At 42.8% G+C, this 15703-nt stretch overlaps 1 protein-coding gene across 1 annotated transcript; it reads right to left on the bottom strand.

Moving 5' to 3' along the window:
* Positions 1 to 12522: 12522 nt before the first annotated feature.
* On the bottom strand, positions 12523 to 14561 carry LOC110094557 (geraniol 8-hydroxylase-like). Its single transcript, XM_020819824.2, has 2 exons — positions 13582 to 14561; positions 12523 to 13324 (listed from the first exon to the last, which is right to left on the bottom strand). The coding sequence occupies exons 1-2, from the start codon at positions 14461 to 14463 to the stop codon at positions 12704 to 12706; spliced, it is 1503 nt and encodes a 500-aa protein (XP_020675483.1). The 5' UTR covers positions 14464 to 14561; the 3' UTR covers positions 12523 to 12703.
* Between the last annotated feature and the right edge of the window lie 1142 nt (positions 14562 to 15703).

The raw sequence follows: 15703 nt of genomic DNA, 5'->3' as shown, positions 1-15703 counted from the left end.
AAATAAAAATATAATTTACTTTATAAAAATAAAGATAGGAAAAATTAACCCACATAGCTCATCTTCATTCTACGTGTGCTAACTTTAGTTTAAAATGAATATTAAAATTATGAGCATCAATTAATTTAATTGGAAAAATAAATAATTTTTTTATGATTGTTCTAAATTTAAACAAAATTCTTATAAATAATTAAAATATTATTAATTATTTATATTTATTTTATTATTAATATTTCAATCTTCTTGTTAGCAGTTAAGTTTATTTAGTTAATACCTAATTTATATGAAAAATATTTGTTTTTCAAATTTAATTTGATTTAATACCTTCAATCAGCCTTAAATTATTTGAAATTACTTTGTTAAGATTAGAAATTTATTTAAATATTTTATTATTTAAAATTAGGTCATATCATCAGTCGTTACAAAATAAATAAATTTGTAGGACATTTGGACAAATATAAATCAATGAAGACAATCATCAAAGCGGCTAACAATGACTATTAGTTTGATGTTCACGTAAGTTTTCACAAAATTGAATGAAAATCAAAATATTACAATTTTAGAATTAGATAATTTAAAAAATTACTAATTACAAGGAGGCAGTAATAAAATGCAATTTTTAAAGTTAATCATAAAATAATTAATCCAATTTTATGGATCCAAATTTTATTAAAGTTATTAGGACACTATTATGAAAAAAAACATATAATTTTTTATTGTATTAAAATGACATAAAGTTATGTTAAATCCAACTCCATCAAGAGAGGAAGAACACTTCCTCTTCCTTGAAGTTGAGAGAGGAGTAGGGAGAGAGGAGAAGGGAAGAGGGAGGCAGCAAACACAAGAAACTATATTTCTTAAACCATGCATTCCTAATACAATCTATAGCCGTTATATAGGCACAAAAGGAAACACCAATAGCTACAAGACTAGCTACAACCATAAAAAGAGGACCAATACACAACAAATCTCCACCTTGGTCTTGTTTTTATTATTACAAAGAAATCTACTGTTCTTAAAATAACAACCAAGACAATCAGTCGGGTAAAAAAGGGGACATAACCCCAAAAAACTCGAGAGCCCAGCAGATATCAACTCACATGCAAATCAACGTTCAGCTAAGGATCTAGATCTTACGGCACAAGTAGCTTCCAACCGACAATCAACCCATCGCCTTTCAGAGACGAAGACCAAACTAGAGGATAACAAGAAAGGTACACCTTCTACTCCTCAAATCTTCTCTTTTCGACAAGAAGCCCAAGAACCAGCCATTAACAAAGACCTGATCTTCTTCTCGCTCTCACACCCAACAGTTCTTCTCCGGTCGTCACAAACTCACGCCCTGCACTTCTGTGTCCGGCCAGCGCCCTGCGTGTCTTTCGCCAGTGCCATGCGCACCTCCAGGTGCTCCGCAGTCCCGGCAAAGCTCAAGAACAGGTCGACTCCTCTTCTTTATCTCCAGGACTCCACTTGAAGTCCAATGCTCCACCTCAAAGATCTGAGCCGATCTTTAATCCTCTCACGACTCCAGCGAGACTACAAGCTTTGGCTAACTTGTTCAGCTCGTACAACAAGCTCCCGTCAGGCTCCATCCGCCTACGGCTGCACTCCACCTTGCTCCTCATGAGCTGCAAGGATCTCCAATCCTCATGTAGCTCCGTCAGCTGTTCAAACTCACTGACCCTATCTGAGCCACCATCTGCTTGAAACTTCAACAAGGACGCAAGATTCTACAAAAGAATCCACAATCTAGCTTCTTGAAAACCAGATCAATCCTTCTTGCTGGCCTTGTCTTCTGCCAACTCAGACCACGACTTCCGGCTCTCTACCCGAGCTCGATCTCCGAAGCTGACGCCGTCGTGCCCTATCGCACAAGCCAGCTCCGTCTCTACCTGCAAGCCCGATGCCTGCACCCGCCGGACCGGCTTCTGCCTCTGTCAGCAGCTTCAAGCGCCCAGCCCGGGCAACACCCGCTAGAAGCATACGCGACCACCTTTGCCGCTCGGTCCGATGCAAATCGAGCACCCAGCCCATCTGTTGCTGAGCCTCTACTCCGTTCTACACGTCCGAACTAGTCAGCAAGAACCCCACGGCCTGCTTTGCCGCCGGATAGTGCCCAACTTCGATCACGCTCGTAAGCCGTAGCGGTCTGCAGCCCGCGTTCGCGTGCAACACCTGCGCGATCACGTCAATCTTCATGAGAACCCCATCCAAGCCTGATTCCGCTCCATGCTTTCGCTTGTTCAGCCCGCAGCGCATACCAGAGCTGCATCATGCCCCCACCGGCGATGTCTGCTGATCCCGTGACCAAACTCGCGGGCTGCTCCTGATCAAGAAGCCCACGTCCAGCTCTCCCGTTCAGCTGCTCTGATCGGCACCTTGTCATTTTTGCGTGCAGCACCTGCCCGCCGAACCAAATCCGGCTTCCGCCGTTTCTGTGTGTACCTCCGGTCACACGTCCACCGCGCCTCCAGTGTTCCTTTGCTTGCTCCAATCCACAGCACACACTAGTGCTATCTCACACGCCTCCGGCAACCCCTCCGAGATTGCGTGCTGCTTTGGCCGATCACCTCCTCAGCCGGCTAGCACCTTCAAATTGTGACACCATGCCACCGCCGAAAACCTCTTCCGGCTTCTCCTTCAGTAGCTCGCGATCTCCCTTACGAGCTCCTGCAATCCCCGTCGAACCGAGCCAGGCAACACTATTCCAGTCCGCTTCCACCCTTGCCAACTTGCCGCCTCCGATGTTGGACTCGCTCCAGCCCATCTGCTCGACCCCTAGAAAATGAAACCGTCACCTCTCCGATCTCCACCGGTGACTCGCATGACGGAAAACATCTCGGCCCTGATTCGATTCCCTTCTACTTCAAAATTCAAACCACAAATCTGATGTTTGTTTATCTAGAGCACTTTCGCTCTAATTCCGGCGATCACCCAAGCATGATCGCCTGCTTTGCTTCCTCCCGAAGCCTCTTTACGGCTTTCTGCAGCCTTCGATTGGCCTTCACGCACTAGGATCACCGCGACCGCACTCCCCACGGTCCGATGGTAACTTTCCCCAGCCGCAACGCCTTGAGCGTCATCCTGCTCTCCCGATCAAGAAGCCCACGCTATTCCAGCTTTCGGTCGACAGCGCCAGGCCAGCCGCTGCGGTCTGCAGCCCGCGTTCGCGTGCAACACTTGCGCGATCCCGTCTCACCGCCGAACTCCAGCTTCCGGCTTCTTCTGGCACCGCCTCCATGTTAACTTACAACACACGTGGCACAACATTATTGGGTTTCATGTATAACGGTAGATTAGGCTGTACTTTCTTTATCTCACTTTATCTATATATACTACCCCTGTAATAAGAAAAAGACAATGAAATACAGATAACCTTTCCTCTGTTCTTTTCCTGCTTTCCTTTTGTGTGAAAACGTTCTCGGCTCTCCCTCAAGAACAAGAACCTGACAAGGTTCTGGGTTTCAACATGGTATCAGAAGTTCCAGTTCTATCCTCCGGCAATCTCCATTGATCCACACCGCGGCAATGGCTTCCGGCAATACCTCCTCCTCCTCCCCCACCCAGGACACCACATCCCACACCGATGGCGCCTTCTCATCATCGCCAATACCGTCCTCTCTCAAGTTCTTGATGCACAACATCAAGAACATCGCCACCAACACTCTCACCGCCGACAATTACTCTCTCTGGCGATCTCAAGTCCAGAAATTATTTCGAGCAAATGGATTTGAAGGTTTCTTGACTGGTGCAACTTCATCTCCAACCCCCACGATCCTCTCTGGATCCGGTCAACAAATTTCGAATCCAGATTACAACAACTGGATTTCCATCGATCAAAACCTCGCCGCTGCACTCTACTCTGTCATATCCCCAGCAATCCTCCCCTACGTTCTCTCCATAGACCACTGCTCTGAAATTTGGCTCACACTGGACACTCGTCTCCAATCAAGCACGCGCTCAAGAATCGCTCATCTAAAGAACAAACTCCATTTCTTGTCAATGAAAGACAAGAGCATGACACAATATCTACTCGACGTAAAATCCAAGGTCGATGCACTTGCAGCCGCCGGAGCACCCGTAGACGTTGAGGACGTCATCCACTATACGCTAAATGGCCTACCGAACAACTACCAAGCATTCAAAACGGCTATTAGAACCAACATGCGCTCGGTTAGTCTTGACGAACTGTATACTCTTTTATGCAGCGAAGAACTCAACCTCGCACATGAAACACTCAAAGATCTTCAAGCACTTAACCTGGCGGGCAACAAAACGGCTCTTACAGCCGGACGAGGCAGAGGTCACAGACGATCATCACAATCCAGAGGTAGATCAAACAATCGTCCCCAAACCACATCGAACTCATCCCGCGGAAACAAGCAGAGCAGACCGTCCATAACTTGCCAAATTTGCAGCAAATTCGGACACTCCGCCCTCAAGTGTTGGTATTGCCACGACGACAACTACAACTCCGAACCTACCCCGGCCCTCTTCACCACACCAACTCAGCCCGCCTCATCGGAATGGTTTCTTGACAGCGAAGCTTCCTCCCATCTAACCTCCGTTCCCAACAGCATCCGGCAACCGCAGCAATATACAAGATCCAGTCAAGTAATTCTTGGCAACAGACATCAGCTACAAATCCAAAACACTGGTAAAGGTCTTCTCCCAACCCCATCAGGTAGCCTCCAACTAAAGAACTTAAATCTTGTTCCGAATCTATCTTTCAATCTCTTATCGGTACACAAACTAACCCATGACAACGATTGCATTATCACTTTTTCATCTAACGGCTATGCAATACAGGACCGGAAGACCCACCGCCGTCTTATCACGGGTCCATCTATTAACGGACTGTATCCACTTCTAGGCCCCAATCGACCAGCTGAGTACATTAAGAACCTTGCTCTCATCTCCGTCCACCACGTACCGGATCTATGGCACCGAAGGCTTGGTCACCCAGCTGCATCTACATTAGCAGTCATCTCCAAACAATATCAACACATACATGCCACTCGCCTCGACTGCGAATCCTGCAGACGATCCAAAAGCCATAGACTTCCAACCACAAGATCCGAAACAGTCACCAACTCACCGTTCTTACTTGTCCACTCGGACGTATGGGGACCGTTCCCTATTGTATCAAACAACAGGTTTAGATTTTATGTTTCGTTCATCGACGATTTTTCTAAATTTTCTTGGATCTTTCCTATTATGCAAAAGTCTGATGTCTTTACAAAATTTGTTGAATTTCAAATGTTTATTTCTCGTCAATTTAATACTAACATTCGAACTATCCGAACTGACAATGGCAGTGAATACATAAACAACAAATTTTTCACATACTGCCGAGCCACAGGATTAGTTCACCAAACCACCTGCCCATACATGCCATCGTAGAACGGAGTCGCCGAACGCAAACATCGGCATCTCATCGAGACAGCCCGCGCGCTCCTAATCCAAGCGTCGTTGCCTCAACACTTCTGGGTAGACACTATCCTCACTGCAAATCTCCTTATAAACTGCCTACCATCCCCCAACACACAACTCAAATCCCCTCATGAACTTCTATTCGGTAGACCACCAGATTACAACTACTTCCGGGTCTTCGGATGCCTATGCTATCCGTGGCTCAAACCCTATACAACCAACAAACTATCTTCGGTTTCTATCCCCTGCATCTTTATTGGGTACGCCTCGTCTCAAAAGGGGTACAGATGCTTTGATCCCGCCACCAACAAAATCTACACCTCCACCCACGTAATCTTTAACAAAGGCATCTTTCATTTCGCCCAACCCACATCTCATCTCCCAAACAAATCAGCAACTCAACAGTTCACCCCTCCACTTCTTTTAGTGCCAGCGTCGGGCATTCCATCCTCCTTATCTCAACCAAGCGCAACTCCACTACCCTTGCCAAATCACTCCAACACAAGCCATAATAGATCCCAAGATCCCTCAATCTCACAATCTAACAATAGCCCTCAACCCGTAGACAATAATCCGTCCATTGCTCCCGACCAGCTCAAACCCGCTCCACAACACCATATGACTACCAGACTTAAAACCGGCATCACCAAACCAAAGAAACTCTTTGATCTCGCCCACGTACTGCAACCAACCGAACCCACTACATTCGCTCAAGCCAATAAATCAGAAAAATGGCGCGCCGCAATGTCACAAGAATTCCAGGCGCTTCAGTCTCAAGGCACCTGGGAATTGGTGTCACCCGACCCTTCCTTCAATGTCCTCGGATCAAAATGGACGTATCGCATCAAATACAAATCCGACGGCTCCATCTCACGCTACAAAGCTAGACTCGTCGCTAAGGGATACGATCAAGAATACGGCATAGATTACACCGAGACATTCAGCCCGGTGGCAAAAATGCCAATCATTCGAGTCCTCATTCTCCTATCTCTACACTACAATTGGGTCATTCATCAATTAGATGTCTCCAACGCCTTCCTCCACGACAACCTCTTCGACGTCGTCTACATGCAACAACCACCTGGCTTTCAAGATTCTCTTCATCCTCATCACGTATGCTGATTAAAGAAAACCTTATACGGTCTCAAACAGTCTCCTCGCGATTGGTACGCTACCCTCTCAAATCATCTGATCACTTACGGCTTCCAAGTCAGCTCGTCAGACCAATCCCTGCTAACTTACAAATCCGGCGGCACCAGGATGTATATCCTCATCTACGTCGACGACATCCTTTTGACAAGTAATTCAACAACTGAAATTCATCAACTTCTTTCTAACCTCCACAATACCTTTCAGATGCGCAATTTAGGACCCTTATCTTAATTCCTCAGGATCCAAACTTACAACACAAAGTCCGGCGTCATTCTTCATCAACAAACCTACGCAAAGAAAATCATCGAACGCGCTGGGATGTCGCAATCCAAGCCGGTCTCCACACCGATTCCTTGCAAAATCAATCTCCATACCAGCAACAACGATCCATATGACAACCCCCATCTATACCGGCAAATTATAGGATCCATTCAGTACCTAACCTTAACTCATCCGGATATTCAATTTGCGGTGCAACAACTATGTCAACACATGCACAAACCACTCAAAATACATCATGAAGCGCTAAAACGGTTACTCCGTTATATACATGGCTCGACCAACACAGGTATCCCTCTCTCCCGAGATCAACTCCTCCTACAGGGCTATGTGGATGCCGACTGGGCCAGCAACTCACACGACCGAACTTCCGTTTCCGGCTTCTGCAATTTCCTCGGCCAATCCCCTATCTCATGGCAAGTGAAGAAACAAAGCACGATCCCTCGCTCGTCAACCGAAGCTGAGTATCTTGCACTAGCAACCGAAGCTACTGAAATATTATGGCTGCGCCGACTCCTGGAAGATTTACACATACCACAAGAGCAACCTACTACCGTCTACTGCGACAACACGTCCGCCATCGCCCTCGCCAACAATCCCGTATTCCACGCTCGCACTAAACATATCGTGGTCGACTGCCATTTCATCCGAGACTTCATCAAGAAAAAGCAGATTTCAGTTCATCATATTTGCACCAACGATCAACTAGCAGATATACTCACCAAAGCTTTACCAACACAACGGTTTAAACAAATCTCAAGCAAACTGACAGCCACTACGCAGCCATTAGCTTGAAGGGGGCTGTTAACTTACAACACACGTGGCACAATATTATTGGGTTTCATGTATAATGGTAGAATAGGATGTACTTTCTTTATCTCACTTTATCTATATATACTACCCCTGTAATAAGAAAAAGACAATGAAATACAGATAACCTTTCCTCTGTTCTTTTCCTGCTTTCCTTTTGTGTGAAAAGGTTCTCGGCTCTCCCTCAAGAACAAGAACCTGACAAGGTTCTGGGTTTCAACACTCCATCAGGCAGATCAACCGCCTGAGCCTGATTCCTGGCTCTCCTTCCGATCCGTCTGCGGCAACCCAGCTCTTGACGGCTGTGCTCACGCCAGCCGCACCGGCTGATGTCGATCAAGAAGCCAACGCCTTCGTCAACCACGGCTAACTGAATCCAGCAGCCAACTTCGATGGACTACTTGCTTGCACGCCGGCTGCCTTCAAATCACGGCATCAAGCAGCAGCTGAAGCCACGTACGGCTTCCCTCCGGCCGGCAGCTCTGCCGCCGAATCAAGGCCTTCTCCGCATGACTTAATTTTTTCGGTCAAACCAAGCTGCTCCGATCAGCCGTGCACGACCGAACCCGATCACCTCCGGCGACCCTTCTACGAAACCTCTTGCGGACACAATCCATGCAAGAAGCCAACTGGATTGCCTCTTCGCTACACCCGTCGCCAGCCGTCTTCTTGGACAAGAACAGCCGCTCGCCTCCGGCTTCCACGCCGAATCAACGTCCGGCGTCCAAACGTCCGTCTGCACCGGTCTGCAGAAAACTCCGGCTAGCTGTGCAACACACACCGGTGCTGCCTCACAACCGTGTAGCCGTGGTTGCCATTCTGAATCTTACCGATTTCTGTTTACAAACAATACAAAACTAATAATTAAACTTATTTATAAATTTATCATAAAATAATTAAATATTAAGATACTTATACAGAATTAATAAGAAATATTATCATATAAACTAAAACCGAAATTCTCCTAATAAATATAGTAATTTAATTTATATATTTATCAACAAAATAAAAAGTTATAGAAACATTATAATTATTAAATTTACTATCAAATAAGAAAATTAAAATAATAATTATTTTTTATTATTAATTCACCCTAGTTGGCGAATCCGAGGTTAATGGAGGTCAGTCCTTGCACTAGATCCAGTTCATTCTCTCCTTCAATTTGCTACTTCGTCCGCTCCAAGTTCATTCGGCGAGCATCCACTTGCATTATAATTTTTATAATTTGATTATAAAATTTAATTTTTGGATATTATATTTTTTTCACATGTTCCACTCCTTAGCATCGGTTTTAATCTCTACAATTCTGTAATATGGCAACGATATTTCCACGGTTAAAATCGCTACTAAAGCTACTACTATCAAAAACTGAATATAACACAGTGGTTCAAAGAATACTGAAAAAGTCATTTGCATACCTTCTAAAACACTAAGAAAATTCACAAGTGTTTTAACTGCTGCAGTTGGTCAAGAAAAAATGCTACGAAAGACAAATTTATTAGTAGGGGCGATCTAATTGAAATTTGAACAAAATACCTTTTAAAATAGCTAATTTATTTTATTATGGTATAATATAAGAATAACAAATTTAATTTAATATTACATTTATCTTAAAATAAATTTACTACATCATAAAAAAATTCATCCAATCAAATATGAATTTTAATCCAATATTTGAAAGTTGAAACATAAATTTTTAGAATTAAATTCAAAATCGTTTGAGCTTGAATTTCGACATAGTCAAAATAAAAATTCTAATGTCGCTAAAAGTGTTTTTATCTAAGTCCAATTGATTTCAAATTATTCACTCGAAATATAGTTGAAAACATCACGAGGAACCAAATGTCAACCTCAATGAAATCCTACACCTTAGATGCTTAGCATGCAAATTGCTCTCAAATTAAATACCATGTTATGCTTCTTACCATGTTATGCTTCTTGCCATAAGGAAATGACATTTTTATCCTCCTGGGTAATATATCACATTCTTATGCCGTACTCGATTATAAAATATGCAATCCGTTTGAGGATATAAAAATTCTCCAACATATTTTTTGGCGACTCTATGATCCTAAAATGTCTCATCAATGATTTTGGAGAAATAAATAGAGCATATCAGTCCAAATTAGCAGAAAGGTCTGTAGAATCCCTGAAAGTATTTAGAGTAGAGTGAAGGCCATTTGTAGAGTTGAGATAAATTCTTAGCTCTCCATTAATCACCGCTCAAAAGTGAACATTTAATATATATTTAATAATCATTATAATAAATTTTTTAAGAAAACGAAATTCTCTCAATTTACTGTAAGGAAATTGACAATTCATATTATTAAAATCTTTTTTCAAATCAATCTCGAGCAAAATTGTCTTCGAGTGCTTGAAAAATTGAACCCGTAAAGTATTTCATTAGCAAGTATGTCGTTATTAGTAAAATCACTACCACAAGTAAAAGCATAATGGACATGATGAATTTGCTTTTCAAGCAAAAGCTTGAGCTTATTCATAATGAGTGTTACCATAATCTTTTAAGCAGGGGTAGATCCGGCCTTAATTTTTAAGGGAGAAAATGGATAAGCAAAAGTGTAGAATTTTTTTTTCATAAATATCCTTACAATAAAAAATTGTTCCGAGGGCACTATCTCTCGACCCCTATTTGTTCATCATTGTATGCTTCGCAGATATATCAGGGGTCCAAGGAGGCAGCGACTCCTGTATGGGTTCGACCTGCCTAGTCAGTTCGCGGGATCAAGAGGCAGCACATCTATGGGAATTTCTGGGGGCACGCCCCTGGAACAAATTTTGGTTGTATGGATATTTTTGAATTCTTTTTACTATTTCTCCTTGTATTTGGTTAATTGTTCTCTAACAATAACATCTATACGCAATGTATTTAATTCTGTTGGGGCAATATTTGCCTAAATACCATAGTATTTTAAAACTTTTAGGAGAGGTGCAATTACCTAAAAACTCTTATAATAAAGACCAAAAAATACATAGCGGGAGACAAATTACTCTTTATTATTTCATGGAGGGAATTTGCCGAGTGAGATAGGTTGATTGTCATTTAAAGTTTCAGCATGTTTCATTTAAAGTTTCAGCATGTAGATTTTTGGCAATCAAACTAATAGTTTAGTTCTTCACAAGGTTAGGAAGCTTGGAAAGGGAAAAGAAATATTTAGCCATCTTAATAAAGGATGGACCAATGATGTGCCAATTGTTCTTGAAAATCATGTACGTACGTGAAGCCATTAGATCGACAGGTCTTATCATTACCAATGTTAACAAGAGCCACTTTGGTATATTCCTCAATGAAATTTCAAATAAGATAAATGAAGGTATCCTTAGACATGGTACAAACATTAAAATCTTATTCAATGATAGCATGACATTATTAAGCTGTTAGAAAAAGCAAAGAGAGAATACTCATATATAGGCCAAATCCAAGTTTCTTTTTAATAATAAATTTTATTCAAAAAAAGACACAAAAGTTACAGCTAAGACAAAAACAGGCAAGCCACACACCCGAGGCAGCCAAAACAAAAAAAAAATGATACAAAGGGTACACTGAAAAAACAACGAAAAGAAGGCACAACGGCCATCAGGCTCAGTAAAAGCACAGACTACGAACCACTCCAAATCTGGGCACGGACCATCCAAGGGAGTGAAAGAGCAAAAGACCACCAAAAAGCCAACCAACTGCCATCACCGCTAAGTAGAATCACAATCTAAGGTTGCCAACTAGCCAAAAGGAAAATCGCGTGTTACCGGCACCCAAAATCCGTCAGAAAATGCCCCAAATCTGTTAGAAATTAGTATTACTGGCGGATTTCCGACGGATTTTTTTCCGAAGGTAAAACGTGCGTCGGAAAAAGAGTTCCAACGCAAAATATTCCGCCGAAAATATTTACGGCGGATTTTCGGCAAAATAATCCGCCGGAAATATTTCTACATGACGCCATCTTTCAGACCTTCATCGTCAGACATCGGTTCCTCTGACTTACATCGCCCACGGACTACAGTCCTTCCGACCTCCGTCACCTACCGACTACGGTCCTTCTAACTTACGTTACCCACTGACTACAGTTCTTTCGACCTCCATTCCCCACCGACTACGGCCCTTCCAACTTATGTCGCCCTCCGACCACAGTCCTTCTGACCATTGTCACCCATAGACAACGGTCCTTCCAACTTATGTCGCCCGTCGACTACAGTCCTTGTGATCTCTGTCACTCGCAGACAACGGTCCTTCAGACTTATGTCGCCCACCGGCTACAGTCCTTTCGACCTTCGTCGCCTGCCAACTACAGCCCTTTTGACTTACGTCGCCCGCCGACTACAGTCCTTTCGACCTCCGTCACCCGCCGACTTTGATCTTTCTGACTTACGTCGCCTGCCGACTACGGTTCTTCTAACTTACATCGCCCATTAACTATAGTCTTTCCGACCTCTGTCGCCCGTCGACTACGGTCCTTCCGACATACGTCGTCCACCGACTACAGTCCTTCAAACCAAACAAACACATCAAGTTGGATTCTTTGTATTCTCATAATGTAATGTACTCTATAAGATGTAGATCAAGCTATGACCTTCCCCTAAGGAAGGGCCTCATTTGTAATCAACTGCGAATACTAGTGTATTCATTCAAACTGGTCTAGGCCCTGTGGTTTTTCCCCATTTTAAAGGGTTTTCACGTAAAAATCTTGGTGTCTCCTCTAAATGATGCACCCTCTCTCTTTATCTATGTGTGTGCTGGATCATAGTCAAATAGATAGCACTTATATGGAGTAATCATTTATATAAAATTAATTAAGACATGCAACTGAATTAAACAACCAACACATAGTCAAATAGTACTTTAATCAATAGGAGCATTTCATATAAAAATTATAATGTTTGATATTGAGCTCAACGTCACTTTAATGACGTTGTAATAATTGAAGGAAGCTTAGATATTACAAGCTAGTGATGATACAGCCATTGAAGGAAGCTTAGATATTACAAGCCCTGATATGCAAGGCTGAGATTAAGTTAACTACAGCATTTTTCTGACAGGAGTAGCCAAAGCCTTGAGTGGAGAAGCCAAGGTAAGTGTGATACCAAACCGCTCGTTGAGATTCAAATCATTAGGCTTCATTCCGTCCGGCAAACTCCATTCAAAGGACTGAATGAGTGAGGCCAGCATGAGCTGAACCATCCGAACGCCCAAAGGCAGTCCAGGACAGATTCGCCGTCCTGAACCAAATGGTATTAGCTCAAAGTGCTGCCCTCGAAAATCTACGTTGCTTCCTTCCATAAACCTCTCAGGCATAAAGCAGTCTGGCTTCTCCCAGACCTGCTCATCTCGACCTATCGCCCACACATTTACCAGCAACTGAGTGTTCTTCGGGACCATGTAGCCATTTATCTCTGTGCTTTCCTCTGCTTTATGAGGCAGTAGAAGTGGAAACGGTGGATGAAGCCGGAGCGTCTCCTTCAGAATTGCTTGGAGGAGCGGTAGTTTTGAGATGTCGGCCTCTTCAATCTCTCTATCGAACCCGACGACAGTTATGATCTCTTCTCTAGCCCTCTTCATCAGTTCTGGCCTGCGAAGCAATTCTGCCATCGCCCATTCCAGTATCGACGAGCTTGTTTCGCTTCCAGCGGCAAAAGAATCCTGACAAAATTTTAAAAGAAATTTACTTCACTTTTAGGGGCTGTTTGGTATCAACACGGATTTTATTAAAGTAGAATTTCATAATCTCTAAATTCGGATTTCGAAAATCCTGAGGTGCTTAAATCCTAAAAACTGTCCGGTAACATTCTTGTAAATCCTCTTATATATCATGTTGTTTGGGTATATATCATGCTACCAAACAGCCCCTAAATATATAATGCAAATTAGGAAATTTATTGTGCATGATTAATAATTACCAACAAGAAGGATTTTATGGTTCGTCTAGTAAGCTTTGAATTGTCTTCTCGACTTAGTTGTAGAAGCAGATCCAAAATGTCAGGATTAGTCCTTATAACTTCTCCAGTTGTATCTGCCAATCGGTTTTCTATCATTTGATCGAAAAAATCATATAATTTATTAAAGTATGCTGTAAATCGACGTCCCCGGCCTTGCAAGTCAATTGGAGCCAAGAAAGTGAAGTAGTCAGAGATGTTCGGTTTCCCCGCCTCTTCCATTATCCCCTGCATCACATCCTTCAACTCTTGAGCTGATTCAGATTTCAAATCTACGATATCAATCGACAAAAAGGTGGTTGATATCAGATTGAGCACAGTGCAAAACGCCGCCCGGGCAATGTGCACGGCCTCCTCATTCTTCCCCTTGATATATGCGACAAGTTCTTGAACCTTTTGCCGGCGAAGCTCCTCGGTGGCGTTGAGAGACTGCGCGTTGAATAGATGGGTCTTCATGAGGGTGTGGAGGTATCTCCATGATTGGTTTCGAGACAACCATACTACAGAGACCTGGTGGTGGCCGGAGGCTTGAATGGCCTGAGGGACTTGTCGGCCGGAGATGGAGTGCTCTTTTGTTTTTAGGATTTCTTTTGCGGAGCTTGGTGAGGAGATGACGACTGTGTGGATGCTGCCAAGCTTGAGAGACATGACTGGTCCATGAGTTCGGGCAAGGCGGGCCAGAGAGCGGTGGGGATTTTGGCCTAGCTCGAGTAGGTTGCCCAACATAGGAAGCGATCTTGGCCCTGGAGGAAGATTTAACTCTGTCGTCGATCGACGTCTTAGAAAAATTATGGTGAGAGCTGCGAAGAAGGCCGACCAAAGAAGATATTGAGTTAACGCATCCATTGTTCTGTTAATTTGAAGACCTGAGAAATGTGTAAGGACGAGAGAGAGAGAGAGAGAGAGAGAGAGAGAGAGAGAGAGAGATTCTATAAGCCTTGGGAGGAAGATATGCCCACATGGCCTTGCACCATTTCAATTTATAGAGATTAATTAGAACAAGACGACCTGTGTCGGTATACCCTAACTGAAATTCTTATGTTTTTCCCAAAAAAAAAAAAATTCTTATGTTATTTTATTATCTCAGGTTCACATGATGTCTCTTTATTGTTGTCAGTAATGACTTTTAAAATCTGCAATTGATTAGGGATATTTTTTTTTCAAATTGAGTTATTAAAAATAGGAATTCAAATTTGTGGAACAAAAATCATAAGCTAGTCAATTCTAATTAAAGAATTATAAAACAATAAGTTACTAATTAGAAACATTTCTTTCGCTACACTTATCATAATAAATTGACTAATAAGTTCTTGCTCCAACGCCTGATGGGTCAAATCTGATCTTGCCCCGCAACCCGTTTGTACGCAGGTCTCCATAGTTCCCGATCGCGTTTGGCCTATGCCTATGCTCATGTGATCAACACCCCACAATTTGCTCTACCACGGTTGCTAAGCCTAGGCCAAGCGACCCACTCAACTGTGCCTTGGCTCCGCTTCCGCTCCCGCAATGCGACCTGCCCACATGAGCGTAACAACTCAACCCAAATTCGAATTTTTCATTTCAAGTCTGAGTCGAGTCATTTTCTTACACCCCTACTCACAGAAGACCCAATATAAAATCAAGAGTCAAGACTAAGTCCTACATTTAATCAGAAATAGATAAGAAAATGCAGTCTTGTATTTTATGATATAGCTTTGTATATCTTTCCAATTTAACACTTCTCAATGAAATGAGTAACATATATCATTCTCCATTTTGATCAAAAAATTTGAGCCTAAAATAGAGAGAGGCATGTGCACTGTCATCTTTTGACAGTGCACGTTTCTCTCAATGAGATTATGTCACCACTAAGATTTCATTTGGGACGACTTTATTATTGCTTTAAAATTTTTGTACTAAAATATTGCTTTAAGAAGCAGTAATAAACCGCCCCAAACGAAACCTAACTCACCACCCTTTACTGTTGTTGCAAATTCCTTGCCTTTCAGCACTGCTCCTAACTCCCCCTTCACTATCGTGCTAAGCCTATTATGACTTTTTGGAGATATATCGTCTCAACTCTCTGGCAATGATTTCATCAAAACAG

Source organism: Dendrobium catenatum, unplaced genomic scaffold (assembly GCF_001605985.2).
Source record: "Dendrobium catenatum unplaced genomic scaffold, ASM160598v2 fragScaff_scaffold_243, whole genome shotgun sequence".
Classification (NCBI taxonomy): Eukaryota; Viridiplantae; Streptophyta; class Magnoliopsida; order Asparagales; family Orchidaceae; genus Dendrobium; species Dendrobium catenatum.
The sequence above is the reverse complement of the archived record's forward strand: the minus strand, read 5'-3'. Positions and strand labels throughout refer to the sequence as shown.

Excerpts from the sequence above, each read along its gene's own strand:
- LOC110094557 (XM_020819824.2), bottom strand. The coding sequence starts at position 14,463 with ATGGATGCGTTAACTCAATATCTTCTTTGGTCGGCCTTCTTCGCAGCT. Across the intron at positions 13,325-13,581 it reads CCATAAAATCCTTCTTGTTG|GATTCTTTTGCCGCTGGAAG; the intron begins GTAATTATTAAT and ends AAATTTTGTCAG.